This window comes from Sturnira hondurensis, unplaced genomic scaffold (assembly GCF_014824575.4).
Source record: "Sturnira hondurensis isolate 20B ecotype Veracruz unplaced genomic scaffold, ASM1482457v3 Scaffold0010128, whole genome shotgun sequence".
NCBI classification, from domain to species: Eukaryota; Metazoa; Chordata; class Mammalia; order Chiroptera; family Phyllostomidae; genus Sturnira; species Sturnira hondurensis.
The window spans coordinates 8,755,077-8,782,242 of record NW_028082759.1 but is presented as its reverse complement, the minus strand read 5'-3'; the positions used below and the strand labels follow the sequence as shown (position 1 = coordinate 8,782,242).

General features: G+C 44.1%; 1 protein-coding gene across 1 annotated transcript in view; it reads right to left on the bottom strand.

The window, feature by feature from the left end:
* Positions 1-20,942, bottom strand: part of DCHS2 (dachsous cadherin-related 2) — a 178,625-nt gene extending 157,683 nt beyond the window's left edge. Inside the window, exon 1 of the mRNA XM_037058360.1 lies at positions 18,816-20,942. Coding sequence (XP_036914255.1) covers positions 18,816-20,792 — 1,977 coding nt within the window. The 5' untranslated portion in view covers positions 20,793-20,942. The remainder of the gene's footprint in view (positions 1-18,815) is intronic.
* Positions 20,943-27,166: the final 6,224 nt, after the last annotated feature.

The window sequence follows — 27,166 nt, the reverse complement described above, 5'->3', positions numbered from 1 at the left end:
ATTACAAGTCTATAGTCACTTCAAAGCAATCCTTCAATGTAGCTGGTCCAAATGACCAGTCCATCTTCTAGCTAAAAACAATTGACCACCAGCATCACAACTCTGGGCCCTTTGTGTCTAGAAACCCCAGTTCCCAGGGTGGCCACGTACTTCCCCACGGGACGCAGCAAGAATCTCATTAAATTTAGGTGGATGTCCTGTCGCTTCAGCCTCCTTGCACCAAGTTACCACCCAACAAGAATACTTGACCCTCACCCTGAAGGGGAGGCCAAGATGATTTTACACAATGAGATCAGGGGACAATGCACTTGACACCCAGGTGATACACTGAAACATTTTTTGGTACTGTCTTGCCCAATTTTGATAGAAGAAAATGGACAAATGCAGCAGATATAGGCTGGGAAGGGTTATGGTAATCAGAAGCTCAAGACTCCTCAGAACAAAGGTCTGAGTCACACCTCCTTGAGCAGGAGAGGTGCTGGCTGGGAGGGAAGGGATTCCGGGATGGGCAGTAGGAAAGGAAGACGGTGGTGTCAGGTGTGGTCCCTAAACCAGCTGCAGGGGCAGGGCTATGGTTCCTCCTACTGACCATCATTTTTTAAGTCCCTCCAGGAAAAGAAACTAACAGAAGCCTGGGGCGGGAGGCAGGGTGCAGTTCCCAGACAGAATAAAGTTACTGAGGAAGCAAGCGGGTCCAGAAAAACAAGAGGCATTGGACTCAGCTCTAGGGCCGCCACACAAAGCACCTCCAACTGGGGGCTTCAAACAGCAGAGCTCTGTTCTCCCACAGTCCTAGCCCTGTGCTGGAAGCCAGAAATCAAGGGATCAGCAGGACCATGCCCCTCTGGAGGCTCTTAGGAGCCTAGAACTCTGGGTGGCTCCTGGACATTTCTTGGTTGGTGGCAGCAGGACTCTGGTCCCTGATGCGGTCTCCTCATGGCCTTCTGCTCTGTGTCTCAAACCCCCCTTTCTTTCCTATTCAATATCAGTTGTTGCAGGAAGGATCCTCCCACCCAGGATGACCTCATTGTGAGAGCTTTAACTTAATTACATCTGCAAAGCCCTGCTTTCCAAGTAAGGTCCCTGTCACAGGTGGGCAGTTGCAGATGCTGCAAGCCGGAGTTCCCAGCAGTCCTCAGGCCCCAGACATGCTTGCCTGCAGCTGCTGGCATCTCTCCTGGGAAGTGCCCTTGGTCAAGGGGAGCTGCTTCACCAAAGGGTATGCCCTTCCTCAGGGGAGCCCCAAGATCCAGCTGCAGGTGGATCTAAAGACTCCTCCAGCTCCGAGCTCCCTACAGGACAGGGCTGCGTCTGCATGATTCACCTCCTCCTTCCGCTCAATTCCACTGTCCTCGCCCACTTCCAGGTGTTATTCCCAAGAGCACTCTCCAGGAAACTGCCTCCGTGGAAGTCTCCACCTCAGCACCTGTTTCCAGGGAACGTGACCCAAGACACTCAGCCACTTACTAGCTGGGGAACTTTGCACAAGATGCTTAACTGCTCTCCTCCTATGTTTTCCCACCCACAAAATGGAGATCAAAGCAGTGTCTTCCATGCAGGGTTGTGAGATGAAACAAGTCAATTCATCCACATATCTTAGAACAGTGCCTGGAACATAGAAAGTGCTCAATAAATGTGTAGTAGGAGCTGTGATGATGAGCATGTTTTCTTCTGTAGCAAAAGCATTCATAAGGGAATAACTTCATCTTTTTTCATTTTTATATTAATACCATATTCTTTGGCTTTTCCTAAGTTATAAATCAGAAGAATGACTGTAAATGTAATAACTTGTAGTTTACATTATTTCCGACATTCCAATTGTAAAAAAGTTAAAATATTAATACTTTTAAAGATCACTACCACATTATCATAATTTCCAGGTTAGTTACTTTTCAGCAAAGAAATAAAATCATCTTTGTATTCTTTATAAATATCAAAGGAATAAATGTTCTTAACTCCTTCTGTAAATGCATATATTTGTTCTAAATTTAACATGTAAAAATCAAAAAGGAGAAAAATTACCCTTTAAAAAGAAGCCCTGATATTTTATAGTTGTTCTGGATCTTACACGTCAATGACTTTCAACTGGTGTGCCCCCAGAATTTTTAAAACATGTGGTACCTGACTATGCAGTCAGGGGCACTGATGGCTTTTCCCTTAGATTGTCGAATAAAACAGTGACAATGGCCAACACAATAGCTGTCCAGTGTGAATAAATCAAAGTTATAGCTATGTTTTGTCAGACTGGCAAGAAACTTAATCTATTTTGGGTGTGCCAAAGCACTTTAGTAATTAGTCTGTGTGTGCCACGAGATGAAGAAGGCTGAAAATCTCTGTTCCATGTCAATGCCTGATGCTAGACAGAGTTCTGCCCAACACTGCTAGAAATTGACCCTTGAAGGGCAATAGAAAAAAACTAGATTCATATGGTTTATAAGCTGAAATCTCAAAGAAATAAATTAGCAACACTTTTTTGGTATTTAATGCAGCCATATCATAAATCAGTTTTCCTCAGCATTAGGCTGTATCAGACATGGCCCACCCTGTCTCATTATTTGTTAGGACAAGATGAGTGGGTTACAGGTATATGAACAAAACAAGGAGAAGTAGCCCTGCAAACAGAGGACTCACCTGCTACCTCCTGCACTGCTTCGTGCAGAAACCTCACCCAGCCCAGTAAGTTCCGGCCCCAAGAACAATATCTGGTTGAGCTTCCATCTCTCCACTTGTAAGAAATAGTTAGGACTTTTTAAGTCTTCCTCTGTGCTAGTGTTTAAAGGACATTATATTTGATCCTCAAAATAACTTTTCAAAGTACATACCATCATCTCATTTTCTAGAATAAAATGAGGTTCCAAAGACACAGCTTTATCCCATGCAGAGCCAGACGGGGTCCAATCCATCTGTGCTCTTTCCACCCGCGCCTCTCACAGAGCACATAACTATTAATAAGCCAGCTTGTATTTTGTATAAAAGGGTTGAAAAAAGTAATTTACAATGTTGGCATTCCTTCAAAAAAAGAAAGAAAATATATCTACCACAATCGTTCTTTTTTTTAAAAGAAAGGTTTGAACGGATAGGTTTATTTTTTCAAGTTAGAGAAGAGTCAGAATAAATTAGAAAGTTTAAAAATTGCTATGCCCTCAAATCAGCTACCCATTTTTTCTGGATAACAATAAGAGAGATATATGCCTTTCAAAGACAGGTTAAAAGACTAAACAGCAGATTGTTACATTGAGACACTGAAGAAACAAAAAGACTAGTGGTATTCTTGCTAATAGGAAAAATTCAAGGCTTTCTATTCTGACAGCATAAAGGGGCACTAAGAAAAGTCATGTTTGTTTACCTAAAATGAGAATTGATGCCAAATGGCAAAATAAAAGGGATATTAGCTGTCTTAGTGTCTTATAAGGCTTAGGGTAGATGTTTCGAGGACAGTACTGCTTTTCATGAAGCCTGAAGAATGCTGTAGGTTGTGTCCAGCTCCTGAAGAGGTCAGCACTCATTTACGTGGGCTCCATGCATGCCATTTTATCATGGAATAACTCTTACAGTTATTAGGGACTAGGTATTTTACTAAGCACTTAGCAGTAATCAAGACAGACAAGGCTCTGCCCTCATCGCATGGGGCGTACAGTGGGCAGGGAAAGATCCTACACAGGTTACCTCTGTGAGGTGTGCTACAAAGGAGGTTTATTGCATAATGTGTGTAATCTATGGGTGTTTATAAGAGAGGACATCATTACCAGGGGTATGAAGAGCTTAGATGGTCAAAGGGGGCTTCCCAAAGACATGATGTTTTCAAGAAATAAGTTAGAGATACTGGAAGAAGCAGGACCCATAGCAGAGAGGACAAGAATAGCACATTTCCGGCAAAGCCAAAAATTGGTGTCTTAATCATAATAAAGCTGCCATAATAAAGTACCATAGACTGGCTGGCTTAAAATACAGAACTTTATTTCTTCCCGTTTTGGAGGCTGGAAGTCCAAGGCAAGGGAGTCAGCATGGGCAGGCTCTACTGACAGCCTCCTTCCTGGCTTGCAGGTGACCAGTTTTTCACTGTTTCCTCACAAGGTAGAAAGAGCAAGTTCTGGTCTCATCTTCTTACAAGGATGCTAATCCCATCCCATAGGCCCCACCCTTGTGACCCCATCTAAACCACATTGCCTCCCAAAGGCTCCTCTTCCCGGTGTCATCACGTTGGGGTCTAGAGCTTCAACAGAGCATCTGAGGGCACACAAACCTTAGGTCCATCACACTGAACAAAGGCAGAGGTCAGAGCGAGCATGGTGCCCGCATGAAATGTAAAGGGGTTTGGGAGAGCTCCCTGGAACCAGAATAGAAGGGCAGACAGAATGGATCAGGCAAGGATTTTGAACTTGACTTTACAACTAGTTCAAAGTCACTGAAGGCTTTAAGCATGAATAATATAATCAGATCCATGTTACAGATATTTCCCAAAAAAGTAATTACCAAAGAAATGTCAGGTTCCAGCTTATATATCATATGAGAACAATGCACTTAGTAGAACATAATCATGAGATATTTTGGCTCTAGAGACTTGATTTACAAAAGAAAAATAGCGAAATAAATTTCTACTTAGACAACACTTTTTTGTTGTCTTAAAGCTTAATCTTCATGATTTTAACAATCTTAACTTTCTTTTCTTGCATTTGGACAGGGTTTTCTAAGGCCTGATTTTCCCCAAATAGGTCACAGTGTATTATTTTTCCTACATGTCTCAGCCAAATGCAAATGTGGTTGGAAATATCAGCTGGTTCATGAAGTTGATTTTTATTTATACTTTTCCAGGAAGGATTACCATTTGTTTAATTAAGATTCTAGAATTATAAATACATGAAATTATTTGTTGAACCTGGACTAAACTAAAATATACTTAAGTGATTTTAAACTCTTAGCATTTACTGCTAGTAACATTAATCCATGAAACAATAACTTAATAGACCTTTGTGACTGTACACATTATCTGCCATTCAATGCTAATCTATTATAAATAAAGTAAAGTTCTACAGGCTTTATTTTCAAAGTGTTCTTATTATTAAGTCTAAGTCATTTGAGTCTCACTGAAATTAATAGAAATTTGGATTTAAGAAAAAAGCAGTTTTGCTTTTGGTACGGCCAATCACATTCCTATGATAACCTACATGCCTAAGTGTAACAACCATAGACTCTGAATAAAACAGAAAAAATGAAGGCTCTAGGGACTGAATTAAAACTGTCAGATACTCACAAAGGGACAAAAAATTGGAATGCACCACCATGGAGTGGGTTTCCCATTTCTCAGTTTATCCTTTTTTGTTTGTTTGCTTTGTAAGCCTGTTACCTAAGGAAACAGATGTCAGTCAAGGTGGTATTCAGGTAGTTAAAGCACCAGTGGAAACACACAGTCTCTCTGAACTGAAGAACCTTAAGCCTGAGTGTGTCAGGGTTAACCACAGACATTAGAAATGGGAAGGAAATGTAGACAGGAGAAAACCATCTGAGCCAGCCATGCATTCTGTATAAACTGTCCTCAAACCTTAGACTAACTCCAAACTTCACATGTGTGGAGCATATTGCAAAAGCTCAGACGAGGAAAAGCAGAATGAAACTGAAATTGGCACTGGCACCCAAGAATCAGAGTTTGCCGCTTGAGTTAATTACCTGCTAGAACAAAAATATCTACACATTCAAAAGAACATAACAGAATCCAGAGTCTCCACAACATAATGTGCACAATGTCCAAAATACAATGCAAAATTATCCAACATGTGAATAACCAGGAAAATGTGATCCATTGTCAAGAGAAAAAACCAAAGAGACCAACCCCAAGGTGATCCAGATGTTGCAGTTCACGCTGACCTTAAAGTGGCTGTTATAGCCATGTGAGGTAAAGGAAAACATTCCTGTAATGAATGAAAAGAGAGGGAAAATCAGCAGAAAAACAGAAACTCTGAAACAGAACACAATGGAAATTATACAAATAAAAAATACCGTTACCTGAATTTTTAAAAGTTTATTGATTATGCTTAGTGGCAGAATGAAGATAAGAAACGAGACAGTGAACTTGAAAATAAAGTAATAGAAACCATCTGACTTGAAGAACAGAGAGAAAATTGTTAGAAAGAGAAATGCACAGAGCCTTAAGACCTCAGACCAAAAGGTCTAACATGTGTATTCATAATCTCAGGAACACAGCAAAAAAATTTTTAAAAGGGCAAAAAAGTCTTTAAAAATAAAGAAAAAGTAGTTTCTAGAAAAAGCCCTCTTGATACATGGAATAAGCTTAACTTTCTCATTAAAAAGGTTATCTTCATATGATAAACAAAAGTGGTAACTGTATTTCATATGTTAAATTGCATTTAGAGAATAATAGCCAAGAATTCTTAAGATATTATAAATTGAAATAAGAGTACAATTGTACTCTGCTTGGTATATGTCAAAAGTAAATATCATGTTCCAAAAAAATTATCTTTCTTTTCAAATACACTAAGATTCAAAACTCAAGATGAACTTATGAAATTCATTTTGTGGTATTAGAAGTGTGCCGCAATATACAAAGGATCTGTATTTTTAATTCAAGTAAGCAAATTACCTTGAGTACATTCACTACTTTATAAATGCCAAACATTAATTTACAAATTGCCCTTCCTGCCACCCCTCTTCTTCATGCCGGATGCTGACAGAGGCGATGGAAGTGGAGAAGACATAAGCATGACAATTAGATTCTGCACCAGGAAAAACCACATTAAAATTCTTGCAAGATGAGTCCAGGAAATAAGGCATCTGCCAGCACTGAAATATCATGTTCTTGTTTATGCATAATATAACAGAACAGCCTTTGTATTATTTTTAACAGTTTGGTGCTTTAAATAATCTATACTTCAAAGCAAAGTAAACAGTGCATAAGCCTAGATTCATGACTTGATCCTTTTATGATAGAAATTCTTAAGCACTAAACAAGTCAATCCCTATGTAAACAAAAACTTCCTCTGTGTTTCCAAATGTAGGAATCAAGAGGAGTGTACAACATGAGAAGTTTCTAATTAGACGCCTGTTAAAAATCAGGTAGTATTTAAGTCTATTTATGGTAGGGCTAGAAATAATATTTGATCTCTTGAAAACCTATCCCCATAATAACGGCTATTTCTACACATACAGTTTAAATGAAGAACAGAGTTTTCCAAGTGACTGGCACAAAAGAGCTTTGAAAGGTAAGGGGTTGTCTCCTGCACTGAACAAAATTATGGATTAACAGTCAGTTACCAAACTGGTGAGAAATTGCCTGGAGTTCTGTTTTGTTCTTTTCTCTTTGCTCTCCTTGTGACCACAGCTATGCTACCAGTTTTTCTTGCTTTTTTTCCACATTACATCCCCACCCTCCAAAACATTAAGTGATGCTGTTTTCTGGTCCTAGGATTTAGTATAAAGTAAACCAACAAGATCATCAAAAACAGTCAGCAATTCCAGACATCTTTTAAAATAGAAAACATGGGTCCTAAGTTCCGTAAGGCGACCTTAAACAAATCACTTGGTTACGTGAGGGGTCTCAGTGTACCAAGCCCATGTACAACATACAAAAATACAACTAAGAAAGTTTTACATTAATATTGAAATAATATTTTAGGTATGTGTTTCCTTTTGCATATGCAAAAGAACTTCTAAGGAATGATCCATTTTGTTAAAGGAGTTATCCAAATAAATTTTAATTGATGTCCTTTTCTTCTGTTAGTAAAATTCCTGTGATAAATTATTCAAAACCACTCCATGACTTTGTTTTACAATTAAGTCCATGTTCAAAATGGTGTGTATCCACAAATATTTGTTAAAGGGTGCTATAAATGATAATACTCCTCTTTATTCTAATTAAAAGAAAATTCAAAGCATCTCTTTATTCTGTTTGCCTCCCTTCTACCTATTTAATGAGAAAAAGAAGTTTTCTGGATAATTGATCAAAAATGCAATTCTGACGTATCCTCAGAAGTCAGTGTTTTTCTCCTTCACAGGGATAACTTCCATGTTAGGTGACAAGCACAGTAACACAAACCCTGCAGTGCCTTTTTCTTAAGAAATCCCCTTGACCTTGGAAAGCGAGAGAAACATCCAGGATAATGGAGGCCCTTGGACGGGCAAGTATGTCCACAGAAGAACTGTTTAAAAATGTTGGAGAACAGGCTACTCTAATCTTTACTTTCAACCAAGAAGGTCAAGGTATCTTCTAAGGTCATACAGATCCTGTGGCAGTCCATGGTAAGGAGCAGACTAAATTTGGGACTGAAGTCCACATAGTAATTATGACCGTGTGCTTTCCTACAATGCCATTTGAGGTTCAGAATTATTTTCTACCCATTTAACATGACTAGACATTGAGGTTTTTAGAACAGGAGGCTGACACTTCTTTCATCTTCACTTAGCTCCTTGGGTTGATTAAACTCAGTTGAAACTACATACAATGATAAACTTTCCTGGGAGTTTGCTTTGTGTCCAGCACTGCTCTGTACTCTGGGTGTGCATCTCATTTGTCTCCACAAACCCCCTGTGAGGGTGACTCTATTATCATCCCTACTTTACAGATGAGAAAATTGAGGCCTGCAAAGGTTTGGGAACTTGCTCAAGGTCAGGTTACGAAGTGACAGTGCTGAAATTCAAACCCAGTTCTGCCTGGCTACATAGTACAAGCTTTTAACTACTGGGTCGCTCTTCCTCTGTCCAAAACAAGGGCAGCTGGAACTAATGAGTACCAGTCAACCTCTTCCAGCCTCTCTACTGAGGAGCTTCCACACACTTCATCAATGAGCAATCTGAGATCTGCATTTTTATGGGAAAATGATAAGTCCTGAAATGAAGTGAGCGGCATGGGCTTCATAAAAGAAAATTCAAAACAGAATTGTTAAAAAAGAAAGAAAGACACGGTGTCCTCTTGCACACATAGGGCAGGGTTAGTATGCCCAAAAGCCATGGAGTAAAAAGGTAAAAGCAGCAGGATTATTTAAACCATAATCAAGGCTAAAGTATTTTTGTCTGTTCAACAGAATGTCCCATCTCACCTGATTCAACCCTTTGTTCTCAAATGAAAGACACAGTTAATGGCTTCCATCAACTATAGAACATAATATTAAGAAACGAGCAATAATAAATCCCACATGTCATTTTTATACTTTAGCAGCCACATTTTCTTCACAACTTCCTCACCTTAATAGATGCTGAGGAAGACAATTTTAGCTCAAGAGGTCCTGAGTCCATCAGCAAGATAGACCAGACACTGAACAAGGCAACAGCAGAATTCCAGCACCCTTCTTTAGGTGGAAAAGGGCCCTTAATATATGGCCAGATCCGGGTAGAGAGAGGCCAACAAGTAGCAAACTCAATCTTACAGGCATTGAGGAAGAAAGTGGAGCAAGCAGGGTGAGATGCTCATAGACTTGACTTGTAACAACTGCCAACCATGGGAGAGGCAGTATAGAGGGAGGGGTAAAAGGCAGAGAGAGGAGAATGGGGATAATCGAGAAGCAGTGTCAGAGAAGATGGGAGAGGTATGATGGAAAGTACGAATGGATGGTTTTGATGTGGTCAGAAGAGAATCACCTAGTCCTTGCGGGGATTGGATGGTACAGATACAGAAAAAGTCTGATGATGGGAGGCAAAAACGCGAGCACGTTTTCACCTTCTAATCTCTACTGATCAGGAGGTAGCTTATACAGCATAAAAGGATCAAGATACAATGCTTGAAAGAAGTGAAGTCATGGAGGGATGCTAAGGTGAATACAACAAACGTGCTCAAACTTGTCCATCGTCCAGCGGTACTGAGTGCCCAGATACCCTAGCTTACAGTAGAAGCTAGCATCACTTGGAATTACTCCAGCAAAGCTCCACAGTCCAAGTGTTGGGGAGGGGGACACGTAGCTAGATTAACTCAGTGTCGGTATTGTGTGCACAGGTATGGAAGAGCGAGGGTTAACTTGGTGTGTGCTGGAGTCCCGAGTGGACAGAGAATGAGCGAGAGCAAGGCCACCCCTTTTATTACATTTCACTACCATTCCCTTAGTTCAGGATCTAATAGAGTTTTAATTACAATTTGGATTTGTTAAGATATTCACCTGATCTACCTGCACCACAAAGCACATATTCCTTTTAAATGGAGATTTTAATTAAGATTTTAAGCAATTAACCTGGTATTTGTAAAAATGATCAAGCATAATTTCCCTAATGGGCTGTGAAAGTACGAATTACTCCTACAGTTGCTCACTTTTAATTTATAATTTAGAAGACAAGGGGCTCATTAGTAGAAGTTAGTTCATTGTGGAGGTGTTAACAAAATTAATTCATTGTGAGATTTCAATCTTCAGAAAGGAAATGTTACTGATCACAACTTCCAGAAATCCATCCTGAGCGACTTGCTTTTCGAGATGACCATGCCTAGAAATGTACAGATGACACCCATGACAAATTATAAATAAAAACATATGTTTACAATATATGTTTTTATTGTAAAAACAGGACCCCCTAGAAAGTCCGTATCTATGAAGATCTCCATCCTGATGCCCTGAAAAAAGTCTTTCCCATCTCCAAGGTCCCTTCACTGTTACTATGCTGGCTACTTTCTACCACCTAGGACAGATCACCCCAAATCCTTACAATAATGTGTTGTTAAAACAATTACAACATGTGATGGTTAATTTTAGGTGTCAACGTGACGGGGCCACAGGACACCAGCTATCTGGTGAAAGGTTATTTCTAGGTCCATCTGTGAGGTGTCTTTGGCTGAGATTAACATTTGAATTGGTACAATAAATAAAGCACATCCCCCCCTCGCCTCCCATCCCTGCCAATGTGTGGGGGCCTCATCCAATCCACTGAAGGCCAGAGCAAAACAAGAATGATATAGAAGGATGAATTCCTGGCATGGCTGGAACATCAGACTTCTCCTGCCCTCTGGCCCCTGGTTCTCAGGCCTCCAGCCTTGGACTGAACTATGCCCTTGGCCTTCTTGGGTCAGTGTCCAGAGAGCAGATGGTGACATTTCTGTCTCTCTAATCATATGAATCAATTCCTCCTAATAAATTGTACATATTTTATACATAATATATACATAATTAATAAATAAAATGGCACATTATACATGTATTAAGATATGGTATAATATAGTTAGTATAATTTATTATATAACTTAATAAATTTAGAATAGATAATAAATCTTTATAACATTGTATAAAATTTATACATTATGTTATACTATAATATCACATATTATATTATAAATTTATTATAAAAACATACACCACATTATGGTATTTTATATTATATTGTGCTATATAATAAATTTATTATAGAATACTGTATATTATACTATAATACATTTATAGAATTTATTTCAATAAATTTTATATTTTTATATATAATATATTATAATTTATATATAATATATAATATGTTGTTGGGAACTGCCTGCCTGGTTTCAGGAGCTGTAACCCCTCCATGGCTAAGGCTGAGTGAGTGACCTTCAGACCATAAGCCACTAGGGAGAAATAGCTTATCTCCCTGGCAGGAGCACTGCTTCTGCTCCTTTTTCCATAACTGGCCCCCAATGCTTGATCAGTTAGCCAATGACAGGTAAGATTCCCCAAGGGGGGAACGACCTTAGGCATGATCACGGGGAGGCCTCAGGGAAGGACTGGGGGCTATGAAGAAAAGGGGTGAGGCCCTGGCTGGTGTAGCTCAGTGGATTGAGCGCGGGCCTGTGAACCAGAGGATCGCGGTTCGATTCCCAGTCAGGGCACATGCCTGGGTCGCATGCTGGTTCCTTGCAGGCCAACTACCAGCAGGGGATGTACGAAAGGCAACCATACATTGATGTTTCTCTCCCTCTCTCCTTCCCCTCTAAATATAAATAAATAAATAAAATCTTTAAAAAAAAAAAAGAAAAGGGGTGAGGGACCCTCACCCCTCGGCTTTGACAAAGCCTGAGTCCTCATTCTGTCTGTAAGAAGTCTCCTAATCTCTTGGCTATCTGCCTCCTTTGCCTCACTTAAGCCTGAAACAATGACAGAGGGTGGTGCAGCCCTGTGCTGGAACGGGGTGGGCTCCCCAGAGCTGGAAAATGCAGCCCTGTGCTGGATCAGGCCTAAGAAAGAATATACAATATCCTGTGAAACCTGCCTTGCTAAGAATGCTCTCAATTAAATGATAAAGGTCCGAGCAGGAAATGAGTTTGTTTCCCAAACAAACTCATTTGTAGCCCTTTAGCTAACAGACCCTGACTCAGAATAGGCCCTGGTAGTAGTTCTTTGTATGCTATCAATTGTTTGATCCTTACTGCCTGGAAATGATTAATGAACTTTACCTGTATTCCCGTGCTAATGAACCCAATAAAAGCCTGCCCAGGCAAGGGTCGGGGTGCTCTCTCCTTGAGAGTGTGGCTAGGCCACTCCGAGGCGCTCCTCTCTTGAGGGAGTAGCCGTGCCATCCCTTTTCCTCCACAGGACTTGGTAGCCCATGTGAATTTGTCTCATGCCTTGTCCATAATGCCACGGACACTGTGGGCTGGTGTCTGCATCAACATGTATTGCAATATAGAATCATTCTAGTCAATTTTTCATCATAATATATATTATATATATATGTGTCCATGTGTGTGTGTGTTTATTTATTTAGTATTTCTCTGGCAAGCCCTGACTAATACACAACATTTTATGGATGAGAAACTGTGGCCAGAAAAGTTAATAGAGGCAGCAAATTGTGGGGTCAGAATTAGAATCAAGGTTTTCTGACTCCAATGTTGTCTTTTTTCCAAGTTGTCTCAATAGAAGATTTTAAGGAGACATCTTTAGTTATATAACTGAGAACTAGACAAATTACTAGCAAATTGTATATTGACTGTAACTAGAGATACATCCCACAGATTCTGGGTTATGTCCTCCCTATTACAGATCCAAACATATTATCCAATCACCTTTCCCAAGTAGAAGGGGGAAAGATGTACATCAGCAGACTGCTCTTGGGCAGTAGACCCCTGAGGGAAACGGAAAGGAGAGATGTCACAATGAAGTCTGAAAGAGAATTCTACCGTGGACCCTGAGTACCTACAGCTATCAAAGCAAAACCACAGGCACACACAGCACATGCTGGAACTAAGTTCCAAAGCCAGGAAGATAATTAGGGAAAATGACAGTTGGCAGGTATCCTGGACATATCCCGGAGACCAGGGATATGCAGAAATCAACATGCTCTCAGTGCACGTGTACAGATAGACCCAGTCCACTTAAGGCAGTCCGGATAAGACAACCACTCACAGGCAATACACTGACGTGACTGTTGAAGGTGGTGCACACTGTGGAAGTCTGTTGGTATGCATGTAAGTTGAACAATAAAAGTATGTTAGTAGTAAGTTAATGGAGATGGGAGGAGCAATGCAACAAATTTCCAAAGGGCCAATGATAAAAAACTTTTATCATTGTAAAATAAATTTACTCATTATCAAGTAAATAAACTTTACAATACAATAATATATATGATATATATATAATGTGAAAACTGAAAAAGTGAAAAAAACATTGATCGGTTGTAACTGCTACCAGCAGGTTTTGGTTTTTGCTATGTAGCTCTTCAGTGTAATTCAATAACGTTTTTGACCTTCTGGTACATGAGACTGAGGACACCAGAAATTACAAGGGACTCAAATACCATTACATTGCAACCCCGCAAGGTACTAACAATCCTCTGTGTTACTAATGTACAGAAATAACTGTAGCCCCATAAAGAATGTTAGGAAAGAGCCAGACTGACCCAGAAAGCATTCGCTGGGAAGAGGTGGCATTGCAGATGTGCCTGCAATCTCTCCAGTTCGAACCAGAGGCAACACTAGCAGCGGACAGACTAGGGTGATGCCCCTGGGTAAACAGGAAGTGACCAATGCAAGAAATACTGAGGGCTTGGCCACTACTGTGGTCAAATTAGAGGAAAAAGCAAAGATGACACTAAGGTTTTAGGAAACATCTTCTTCTTTAATAAAGTCTCTGACTTCCGAAGTTGGCAGGGGCCTCCCACTCTCCCAAAAAACCACCTTGCCTCGGATCCTGTGCCGTCCTCACCACTCAGGCTTCAGGCGAGGGGCTACTAGCCCTGGACACTTGGACCGAAGCTAATGAACAACTCCTCCCTTAAATCCTACCACCACCAGGTCAGTTCTCCAGTTTTTAGCTCCACAGCACAGCTGAGAAGTAGCTAACAAACATGCTTAGAAAGACTTTCTAAAGGCTAGGAGGTTAATAAAAAGGAAATAACCTCAAAGATAGGATGAATCAGAAACAAGAGAACAGGTTAGTCCTTTTCAGTCTATGGAGCACAGTGGGAATCAAGCTGTCCAGCTTCTCCTTCCCACATGGTAGAGACCGTTTTTAAGGTCCATCGCCCAGAGCCCCCCTCCTAGGAGGCTCCTCAAAGTCAGAGAATAAACAAACAAGCACAGCCAGGTGCTCTCTCCCACAGCCCCAGATTGGAATTCCAAGACCTGCTTGTTATCCAACTGACATGAGTGAGCCATGACCTTGTTCTTTACCCTTATAATTCTCAACAGTGCAAACACAAGCACGCTAACAAACAGCAAATACATCAGACAACCACCAAACTTCTAAACACATTTGTAGAAAGGACACATTCACAAAGATAGGAAGGTTTCCAAAAGGAGCTGATTAATGAAGGTTGAAAATAAAAGAAGGAGAAAATACTGTTAGAAAGAAAATGAGTTCAACTTGGGAAATGTTAGATTTGAGGTGCCAGGAAAACATCAAAATAGAGATACATATCCAGTAGATAAACGTTTAATCTGAAGTTTATAAGGAAGGTTGACCCCAGAGAGGGAGAAAATTTTAAAAAGTTGAAGTTGTGGAATATATAAGAAGAAAATACAGAAAGGGGAGAGGTGAGAGGAAGACAGAACACTTGGAGAGGCACCTTGAGTGGGTGGCACAAAGGGAGAGGGGGGAAGGACAGGGCCAGAAGGAGTGCGGGCGGCAAAGGCAGTGAGGAGGTGCTCCAAGATGGAGCAGTGAGCGGACCACGGCCCAACAAGCTTTAGGAGGAGTGAGGGAGATTATGAGTAAGATAAACCCATTGGACTTGAAATAGAACATAGCTGCCTTTTGAAAGGCAGAATTTAGTGATGGGGGAAGGTCGACAGAGAGCTGAGAAGTACTGGGGCGGGGGGGAGAGACAGGGCACATGTCATTCATTCCCGAGGACTGAGCGCAGGGAAGGAGAGCAAGGCTCTGTCAGCACAGGGGCCTCGCCCCTTGTCCTCACTGCTCCATGTCTAGCACCAAGACCAGGTCCTGGCATGCAACAGGTACTCAAAAAATGTTTGTCCATTGGAGGTGGTTTATTCCATGGATGCTACTGTTTGATGCAATAAATGAATTAGTACATGAATACAGTGCTGATATTTGAGGGATATGAAAGAAGAGTCTTATGATGGCGTATTGTTTTAAGATCTGGTTATAAGATAAAGTCTGTAAGTGCAGTTTACATCATTGGACTTAGTGCAGGTGGAGAATGAGGTCTTGCTTTGGGTTTGAAGTTAGTCTTTTTGACAGTAGTAATCTGAGGAAAATGAGAATCTTTCAAGCCAGACACTAGGTTGGGGGAGCACCCCTTGGTGTCTGTCTGCAAAGTAGAAATTCCCCTCAGCCTTGGCCATGAAAGCACCAAGAGATACTGAGAGGTGCTCCTGAGGGGTTAGTTGTTAAGAAGGGGTTCCCCACATAGTGGGGGTTGGTGGCAGTGGGGAGCAAGGAATTAAGAAATCCAAGCTAGTGCCCACAAGACTGTGAAAACCCTTTGACGCAAGAGGTCGCCTGTCTCAGGCTGAGACTGGTTCCTATACTCTGTATGAAACCCCTTTCATCTGCCCCACCCTTGAAGTATTTGCAAAGTTCCTATCTGGGCAGGAGAATATAAAAAGGTTCAGCCAGCCCTGTGGGTTGGGAGCAGGGCCGCACTGCGGTGTGAGCGGTAATAAGAGCAGATAAGTCAGGTGGAGAAACTACCAAGACACCTAGAAGGTTCAAGGGTGTGTTTTATTAGGTAACATGGTATTCGCTTACAGAGAATCTAGAAAAGAATTTTCTTTCCCTGTTATTTCTCAGTTTGTTTTGATTCTGACAAAGTAGAATTTAGCAGATAAGAGGTCTATAGGGAGAAAATTGGCAGAATGCGACGGAAATAAGGTACAGTTGGAATTGATATGATGTGATTAAACAAAGCCCTGGAAGAAAGGCTAGGCCATGAGATCTAAATCCTAGCTGCGAAGGATCATTTTTACAAAGCGGTATAAAAATGGAGTAAAATGACAGAAAGCCTGTGTTAATTGTAGCATTATTTGCACTAGCCAAGATATGAAAGCAACCTAAATGTCTGTTGATAGATGAGTGCATAAAGAAGATGTGGACATATAAATAAAGGAGTATCATGCAGCAATAAAAATGAAATCTTACCATTTGCGACAACATGGATGGACCTAGAGGGTGTTATGCTAAGTGAAATGTCAGACAGGAAAAGACAAGTGCCATATGGCTTCACTTATATGTGAAAGCTAAACAAAGTCAATAAACAAACAGAACAAAACAAAACAAAAACAGACTCATAGAAAGACATCAGAGGGATGGCTGCCAGATGGGGGCGGGGATGGGGGACAGGTAGAAAAGGTGAAAAACTGGCAAATAGTCAATAATATTGCGTTATGTTTGCCCAATGACAGATGGGTACTAGAATTAGTAGGGTGATTGCATTGTGAGGTTATAAAAACACCAAATCACTATATTGTACGCATGACACCAATATACTTAATATAATTAAAGATTATATTATAAACTAATATAATTAGCTTTCTAAAAGAAGAATACAAAGAAAGCATACGGACGACAATCCATTGGGGCTTAATGAGCATGGTCAGCGAGAGGGCTTACGGAACGCAGGAAGTCCCCATCGCTGCGGCGGAAAGCCCAGTGAACAGGAGGGTTTCTGCACTCTTGAGGGGCGAGACCACTGGCATTTCCAGAAATCCTTGTCAGCACAATCCAATATTATCTACAGTGATATTGGGCAACCCGAAACGTTTTTTTGTTTTTTTTTTGTTTTTTTTTTTGCAGTTAGAGATGCAGTCCTACACTTGAGCCAAGTTCAGCTCACCATAATGGATATGCCACACACAGAGTCACAGGAATGGGGTAAACACACACTTCCTGGCAGACGCATCTCACAATGCTAGAAACAGCTCTCAAGGCAGGTGGCAATCAAAGGAATCACAATTAATCCACCACACTCATTTTCCTTCAAATGGAGCCAAGTCGCACTGTTTTATATCAAGATCCTTAAGGTCTTCCAGATGGGGGAAATCTAGTCCAACCTCTCACCTATTATGACTCTATTTTTAGAAATGCATGTCAGAAACCACCACCCTCCCCTGGCAACCAGGTGCTCCTTTCCATTTCTCAGCTACCTTTGCAGTACACCTGAGGCCACGTGGCTGAGCTCCGACCAGTCGGATGTTGGTGGACCTGATCTACGTCACTCCCAGGCCAGGCCCTACCTTGAATGGAGGAGGACCAGCCCACCCGCACCGTATCAGACTCTGCTTGAGTGATAAACAATCTTCCACTATGTTACTCATTGACAATTGTGGATTTGTCCATTTTGTCAGCAAGCATTCATTGATTTCCAAGTCTTCTTTTAATAATCTAGCAACTCAAAGAGTTGCCAAAGTGCCAGGGAAAAAAAAGGAGGGAAATTATTATATTATTGACCATAGATCCAAAAGATTTCTTTAGAAGTAGAAGCAGTCATGAAGCTCATATTTACAACATAGTAGGATCTCACTTATCCAAAGGGTATGATTTGAGACAACTTATAAAGGCTAACTGCCCGCTCCCCTGGCCCCCCACCAGGAAATAAGCCACTGGGGTCTTAAAACAACCCAGACTGAGAGCAAACGAAAGCTTCAGAGCTTCATTCACTAGTTAGCTTCTCTGGCTCTATTTATTTACTCAAGTTTTCTTGGAGTAAATAAATCAGCCTTGGAAATCTGGTTTGTTATTTCACATCAGGCAAGAACTAGGAAACCGGAATCCATAAGCAATGGTGCCAGTCAGGTGCTTATCACAACATCCCAGGAGGGAAGGAGGGATCAGAACTCTGAAAGGTGACACACCCAGAAAGCAGGGTGACTGAGCCCTACTGCTCTTCCTGGCCCTGAAGGGCACCACCAGAGGAGCTTGGCCCGCAACAGATAAAAATGACTTGATGTCCTCAATGAGCCATTGCAGGCTTCTAGTAAAGGTAGGACAATGTGTAAGACGTCTCTGGAAATGATTACTCACACCAGTTTCAGTGTTCAAAGACATATATTTGCTTGTGTGAAAAACTACTTTGTGAGGGCTATCTTATTTCCCTAGGATGCCACGTAGCAACACCCCAAACATGAGACGCTGCTGTTCCCCTGCTGTTTGCAAATGGGTGGCTCCTCCCAGTCAGGGTGCACATACCAGGCATGAAGGTAGCCAGGATTCCACAAGCAAAAGCCAGATCCAAGTAAAACTGTGAAGTAGAAAGGAACCTAGAGATCGCTCAGCCTGAGCCCCTGGCAGGAAGTCTAGGTGGCTAGAGGGAGCCCATTCTTCTCACTGTACAGGTGGAACTAGAGCCCAGGTACCCTGCTTTCAAGCTGCGATATAACCACCACACCGCAACTGTCCTTCCCTGGACACACTGACAACCGCTTCATCCCTTTGTGGAGCCTCCTTTGACCACAGGCCCGACGCACTCACCTGCAGAAAGCAGTGTCCGACCGGGGCATGCTCCACAAGCGTGGCGTTGTACACCTGCCTCCAGAAGATGGGCTCGTTGTCATTCACGTCCTCCACAGTAATGCTCACCAGGCAGGTGGCGGACAGCGGGGGCTCCCCGAGGTCTTGGGCCACCACTCTCAGCTCTACAGCCTCCTGGACCTCTCGGTCCAGAGGCCGCGTGGTGCTGACCAGGCCGCTTTGGGGATCAATGGTGAAGGATGGTTCACACTCCACCGTGGGCCGCAGAGCCTCTTGGCTGCAGCGAGCAGGAAGGTGGACCAGCTGGTAGCGCAGGCTGGCGTGGCTGGTGCCAGCTTCGTCTGCGTCGGAGGCGCTGACCCACATGACCGCGGTGCCGGGGGCTGCAGCCTCGGATACTGAGGCCTCGTAATGTTCCTGGCTGAAAAGAGGTGGCTGGTCGTTGAGGTCGGCGATCCGAAGCAGCAGCGTCTCCTCTGTACTCAGCGGTGGAGACCCGGCATCAGTGGCTACCAGTCGCAAATCATACAGGTCGCGGCTCTCCCTGTCCAGGGGCCCCTCAACGCAAAGGAAGAACACCCCTGGGGAGCCTCCAGGCCGCAGTGCGAAGGCTCCTTCCGAACCCTCCAAGATCAGAGAGATGGTCCTGCCTCCGAAGCTCATATCAAGTTCCCCAGCTTCTTCCTTCTCTGGGCCACCATCCGCGTCGGACACCGAGACTCGAGCCACGTAGTCTCCAGGTCGGGCACCCTCAGAGACTCGCGCTGCGCCCCCCTCGGTGAGGAAGAGCAGGTGGATGGTGGGCCGGTTGTCATTCACGTCCAGCACAGCTATGGACACTCGTACAGTGGCGATCTCGGGCTCGGCACCTCCATCGCGGGCCTCGACTACCAGCTGGTGCCAGGCCTGAGCCTCACGATCCAGCGGCCTTTGCAGGCGCACCACACCGCTCAGCTCCTCCACCTGGAAGTGGGCTGCGTCCCCTACAGGCCCGCCTCCACCCGCCACCCCGGGCGCCTGCCGGGCTCGGATGCGGTAGCGCACCTGGCCATTGGGCCCCAGGTCTCGGTCCGTGGCACGCACGCGGCAGACCTCCGCACCCGGCTGAGCATCCTCGCGCACAGCGGCGTGGTACTCGTCCTGCTCAAAGACCGGCGGGTTGTCGTTCTCATCCAGCACGAGCAGCTCCACACGCAAGTGGCCTGTGCGCCGCGGGCGGCCACCGTCCCATGCCTCTATCTGCAGCTCGTGTGCTGCCACCTCCTCTCGGTCTAAGCGCCTCAGCAGCACCAGGTCTAGGGGCTCCAGGGGTGACGAGGACTGCGGCGACCCGGGGGTCGCATAGCGCAACTGGAAGAAGGGTCCTGCGGGGTCCTCATGAGTGTCGGACGGTTGCACCAGGGTGTAGCCCTGTGTGCTGAACAGCCCCGCGTCCGGGTCGTGAGCACCCGGCAGGCGAAAAGCCGTACCTGGGGGGCTAAGCTCGGAGACATCAAGTTGAAGGGATTCTCGGGGAAATCGGGGCGAGTGGTCATTGACATCGTTGACACGGATCTCCACCTGCACCACGTCGCCCAGCAGGGTGGCGGCCACGAAGCTGTAGTGATCCCGCCGCTCGCGGTCCAGTTGCCTCGCCGTACGGATGATGCCAGTGTCCGGATGCACGTGGAAGTCGTCCAGCAGCGGGGAGTCCTCTGAATCCTCGGACAGAAAGAAGCCGCCCCCCTCCTGTTGCTGCGCAGCCGGCAACCCGGCGCGAATGTCGCCGACTAGCGTGTCCGGAGGAAGTCCCTCGTCCACGGAAAGGCTGAGGTTGAAAACCTGGGCAGATGAGCCCGAGGCCGCCCACATCCACGCGTGCATGAAGAACCGGAGCAGGAGGCGCTGCGCCCTGGCGTCACCACCGCTGCCTGGCCGCTGGCGGGGTGACCCTCGCCTCTCCCCGGAAGCCTCTTGCTGCTGATGCCCTTCGCCCATCCTCGGTGCAGAAGGCTCGTGGCTTCGCCAGGTCCTTGCGAAGGCTCCCGGGTAACTGCCAGCTTGTGGCGGGATGACAAGAGAATCCAGGAGCCTCTTCAGTGTCTGAGCCAAAGAAGAAAAGACTTTGTTTGGCAAACAAACCTACAGACCCAGGAGTTTCCGAGGTCACATCTGCAACTGGTGAAAAGGTCCTCTGCCTGCTGCTCTCGCAGAGGGGGACGCTCTGGATGCCTCTGCCGCTGCGGCCACCTCTTCAGCCCCAGGATTTCTTTAAACGAGTCTCATTTTTTTTCCCTCTCCCGTTCCTTGTCCTGCTCGGCTGGTTGTTCCCCCCTGGTAAAGTCAGGTGCATTATTTCTTTTGCCAAAAAGGATGAAATTATTTAAAGCGCACAAACACAAGGAGAGGATGGGGGCGTGCAGGGGAAGGGGGTGGAGTAAGGGCGGGGAGGCCGAAATTGAGCGAGGCAGGCGGGGAGAGAGAAGGAGGCAAGAAGGGAGGGGAGGCGGCTGGGTCAGCTGTGCTGTCGGCTGCGGGGGGTGGCTGCTCCCCACCGCCTCTGGGGGAGCAGAGGACCGCCTGGCACCCGCTGCGACTCAGCCCGCGGCGCCTCCCCTCCCGTCTCCTCCCAGCTGTGTGACGCGGTGCACGCGAGGGTAAATTCCAACCTGTGAGTCGCTGCTCTGCAGCAGGGAGCGTTCTCGCCTGGGCCAGGGATGGAGGAGAGGGGAGTAAAAGATAAAGGAACCGGAGATCTGGGCTGCCAGGCAGTTGGGGGCTGCGCAAGGCGGCGGGGGGCTTCGCAGACAGGCAGGCATCTGCCCTGTTTTTGAGGGCAAAGTGACGAATGTGGCGGGAAGTGGGGGGAGCAATCTCCCCTCACCCCACCTCTATTCCCTTGATTGCCCCTTCCTCCGACCAGACGCTTGGCTCCGGCTGAGCACAGGGGGCGGGGGTCATAATCACTTTGGGGAGCCAAACTTTGTGTGCTCTGTTTGGCAAGGGACACTCGTCCCCAGTGGAAGGACAGATGAAGTCAAAAGCCGAAGCACAGCTGGGGCCAGGATAACTGCAAAGTGGGGGAGGTAGAACTTGAAGAAAACCGACGAGAAGCCCCGGGAAATGTGTGGCACACACGGTGAAATCCACGCTTTGCTATGCCGCGTTACTACTCAGCGACACGTGAGCGTCTGTCTTGTCACTCCCCTCTGCCAACAGGGACGAAGACAATGTACTAGGCTTGCGAACACTTTTTATACATTCAGCGCCATCACGACACTTCAGGATGTTTTAAGATGCTGATTTATGGGCTGAAAGGCCGGGTGGCTGAGGCCCCCCCACCTCCCAGCGCTCCACCACCGCCTCTGAGCAAGGAAGTTGGCAGGTGGAGGTTGTGTAGAGAACACTTTGGAGGTAGCTTGTGGCCGAGTCCAAGAAAAACGCCAATGAATTGCCACGGTTGCAAGTTTCCTGTCAATTGTTCATAATAATTGGTAGAAATTGATAAATGGCCTCTAATAAAGAATGCTTGATGAAGGACTCTGTGACCTCTTGGGAATGGGCGGCCGTATGGAAGGAAGCAAATGGTTTCTGCAATTTCGCATTTAGATGGGAGGGAAGCGTTCATTTTCTAGGTCCTGTAGCTCTCCTTCAGGGAGGGCCGGAAGCCCTGAAGCAACAGGGAGATGCCCTTCTCATACACAGTGGAGGCATATGTAACTGCTAATCCACACCACATCGTCATCTGCCCCACATAAGAATAAAACATTTTATGTTGCATGTAAATGGAAACATTAAAATAAATTCAGCTTCCTTTCACCAGTGAAGACTCCTTACCATGAAGGAGACTTGTTATGCATTTACTCTTCTTTCTTCTGAACCCCTTCAAGTTCACCCTAGTTCCCCTGCCTCCGTTCTTGCTCCTGTATAAGGAATTCTCAGCCAAGCATTGGGATGGATGTTTTTAAACTTGCCGACATATTTCCATTATACCTGGATTATAATTCAGACTCCTGTTAATAGTACAAAACTCTCCCTACACGGCCCTACTTACCTTTCTGACTTCATCTCCTACCACCACTCTGCATCCAGCCGTCCTGCCTTTTCTTTGACCTTGGTGGCGGTCGTGGACTGAATGTTCGTGTCTCCTCTAGAATTCCTATGGTGAAATCTTACCCCCCATTGTGAGGGTGTGATGAGGCAGAGACCTTGGAAGGCGACTAGGATTAGATGAGGTCCTGGGATTAGCAACCTTATAAGAGCCATGAGAGAGCTCACTGCTCCCTGCTCTCACCACACAGAAATCACAGTTCGGTCCACAACCAGGAAGAAGCCCTCACCCAAGACTGGAGCTTGTTGGCATGGTGATGTCAGGCTTCCAACCACCAGAGCTGTGAGAAATAAATTTTTGCTTATAAGCCACCCAATGTATGGCACTTTGTTATGGCAGCTTGAATGGACTAAGACAGCCTGAGTCTGAATTGTTGGAACCTTTCTGTGCCTGGGAGTTAGTTATTTCTTCTGCTTTGCCAATATTTGGCTCCTTGTCTTCTAGGTCTCACATCAAATGCTCAGTGACCTTCCTTGACCACTCGAGCTCTGTGGCTTCTGCACCACGAACCCTGTCATATATTCCACTCCCAGCACCTATCAGTTCCTTAAATCAGCTTGTTTTATTCACTTGTTTATTAGATTTTGTGATCTCAACCTTCTTTATACACTTTAAGTGCTGTTTTGTGCCAGCACCTAGAACAGCACACAGTACATAATGGATCTCTACCCACTAACCCTAACTACATACTGGAGGACTGGATGGCTGGTTGGTTGAACCGATAGGCAGGTGAAGGAGAAGTCTGTGAAAGGAACGGTTTGAAGCCATAACTCAGAATTAATTGGCCGTGAAATCCTTTACTGTGGTGAATTGTATCTTCACAATTTACTCATTTAAATTACTCTCTGGGGCTCCATGAGCTTATTTTTGAACTTCCTCAACTTATTTTGAAAAATGTATTGTTATCAAATACTTACTGGAGTTTAAAAGGAAAAGCAGCTAATGTTTCTGCCTTTCACTGACACAATCTTTGTAAACAGGGGTTTAGTTTAGAAACAAAGGGAAAATCAGGAACTTCAAGCACCTACTTTTCCATTAGTTTCTAGGCTTTGTATTTTGAATATGCACTATTCAAGGTCTCCTGCCCATTTCTCAATACCCCGCTAGAATGCTGTCCTGAGTAGCATTCTAGAATAGAGGATTCCATTTAATTGAATAAAAAAAATAAGAGCATTTTTCAAACATGAAAAAATAATTTTAGATAGCATAGGAGCTAACAGCCCACAAAAATCGGCGAGGGTCTGACCCTCTTGAGAGAAGCGCCATAAATAGGGTAACTGGAAAGAATTTGGGCTTTGCAGTAGGCAACCCTGGTTTTGTTCTATAATTTGGGGCAAGTTATTTCAACCTTGTTAAGCCTCAGATTTCTCCTCTCCAAACTGAGGATTATATTATCTAATTATAGGGATGTTGTGAGCCTTAAATGAGACAGTGTATGTGAACTAGCAGACAGAAGGCATTCAGTAAATATTACTTCTCTTGACTTCTGTTTGTGTGATACTGTGGGAGGAAATATTGTGCAAGGAAATACTTGAGGGGTGGCATGTCTTGGGGTTCTCAGTAATATCAAGCTCTGACTTCTTAGCCCCTCTGAATGCATGGAGAGGGAAAAAGCAAAGTTCCCAGTACCATGAACAGACACCACCATGGGCAAAAAGCCCAGAGCAAATCTTCACTTGGCGTGATGTGGTTTAGATAGTACAGGAAGTCCATTGTCAAAAACATGTTCTTCCAGATAGTCCTTGGCTCTGCAATAGTTAATTGAAGTAGTCTAACTAGTTAATACTAAGTGCTCAAAGCAGTGTCCAAAGCATCTCAGATCACCCTTTTGGGAAAGTAATTATAACTATTACCCCCATCTTACAGATAAGGAAACTGAGGTTCGAGGACATTGCAAATAAGTTGACCAAAGTCACATAGGTGTAAGGGGTGGGACTGGAATCTCAACCCAAACACTTTTGTCCAGTGTCTATGGCATTTTGAGCTCTTCACTGGTCACTTATCGTCTCTGTGATTTTCTGCTTAAAGCTGATTGTTTGGCTTCTGAATCCTCATTGAAATCAATACAGTGACATAGTAACAGTTTTTGAGAAAGTCTGGAAGAACAACAGAAAGAAGAATTTTGAACAGCACGTTTGTGTAAACGGTACAAGGGATGGTACAAGGGAATAGCCACCAGAATTGCCCCCCATGGATACCAAGGGATGACTGTAGCTCAGTTTGGGGGGAACCAAAAGTTATACAAGGATTTTCAACTGCTTGGGAATTGGAGCCCCTGAACCCTGTGTGGTTAAGAGTCAACTGTAATTATTTCCTCTGAGTCTTGGGAAGATAGAGAAAAACTTTATACCAACATTTCATCATATGGTTGGAGACAAGTATAATAGCTTATCATTAAGTAGATTTAGATATACTATATCAAAACACATTTTTCAAATCTAGTAAAAGCTGGAATGTAAGAGCTAGCATACACTGAAGTTGCCCCAGCATTTGAAGGTGACCCAGTAAGTAGGTCTCAGACAGAAGGCCTGCAAAAGCCATTTCTCCCTGACTTTTCCCCAATTCCCTTCTCTCTCCTAAATTGCTTATTCTCCTCCCCAGTTAAGTGGTAAGGCAGACCAACTTCTCCCCACTGCCTTCACCAGACTCCAGATGGCCTACACAGGCCAATCAAACCTGCTCAAACACACAGCCTTTACGATTCGGCTTCTCTGTCTTTGGCGCATGTGCGCGTGCGCGCGCGCGTGCACACACACACACACACACACACACACACACACACACACCTTGTTCCCCTATCCTCCCACCCCTCCCCAAAAGCCCTCCTTTAGATGAAATAGTCCCACTCCTTATTTCCCCAACCCTTTAATCATTTTGTTTCTCTTCTCTGAACTCTTTCCAATTTCCCTATAGGTTGTTTAAGATGTGGAAACCAAAACCACACACTGTTCTCTAACAAGGCCTATGCATTGCCAAACCTAGGGAGGCTGACTTACTTCTTCAGTCAGAAATCAAAGCCAAGTCCAACAGGTTCTTAACAAGTGGATGTCAGAACAGGTGTTATGCCCCCCATTCCAATAAAACAGCTCCTTCTGAGTAGATAGCTGTTCAATGTGCAAAGGTACTTACTTTCACTCAGAGGGATTTTTGAGTATTCACATATGTATTTGTGTAACACAGCATGAAGTGCATAGCTTGTGAGGAAAAATATAAGCGGTATTTAATCCTGTTCATATTTTTCTAGGTGTAATTGCTCTTTGTGTGAAGTCAAGGAAGTTGATCTGTTTCCTGGGACAAAGCAAAGTTCACTGAAATACATACATATAATGTATGTTATAATAATTCCAGGCAAGAGAAAGCAAAGGAAATACCCAGACCCCTGCCAATCCCACAAATATTCCGTGAGAAAAACACCTGGATTCTCCCCAAGCCACAGCTGTTCAGTTGGAAAATGCCTGGACCCCATTGAATCAAGGCAGTCGGGGAAAAGAACCACATCCGGCCCAGTGTGTCTCCGCACTGCGGCAGGCACACATGAATCCTATTTGATCAAGACACAGTTATTTTGGAAATAAATGGATCCTGCTGGATTCCGGCACAGTCTGCGATTAGCGCATACAGATGGGATGTACAGGGTACAGATACTATCTGTGAGAAACTCCTGGAACACACAGACGTTCAGGAAGCGAGCTTAGGCCCCTGATTGTTGGCCACGTCGGTATCTCGGTCGTTTTTCCCATGGAATGTGTGTGGCCCTGGCAGTACTGCTCACTGATCAGGTTTCCGGGATCACACAGGATCTGCATGTTTTGCCTGGTTCTTCAGATTGAGCCATTTGTATGTACACGTACAGAGAAACGCAAGACTGAACGCCAACCTTGTTCTTATGTAGTATGATCAACAGCACAGTAATGGGAGCATAACAGGAATGGTCCAGATCTTTCTGAACACGCATGGATCGAGGGGGAAAAACCATTATCTCTATCATCACAATTTACATTTTCTACCTATTTCCATGTTTTTGGCACAAACTTATTTTGCATCTAATACATTATTCACATTTTCCAATTTTTTCCCCAACAATTTATAATACAAAGACCAGTACTGGCCCTGAAACTAACCTGAAAATCAGGCAGATATTTACACGAATTAAATAATAAATGAATTTACCTACTTGAAGGCATGCAAAGGTTTCCCATAGCTATAGTAATGTATAAGGAGTACATTGTAGCTGAATAGCTTTAAAGATGTTTTTAGATTG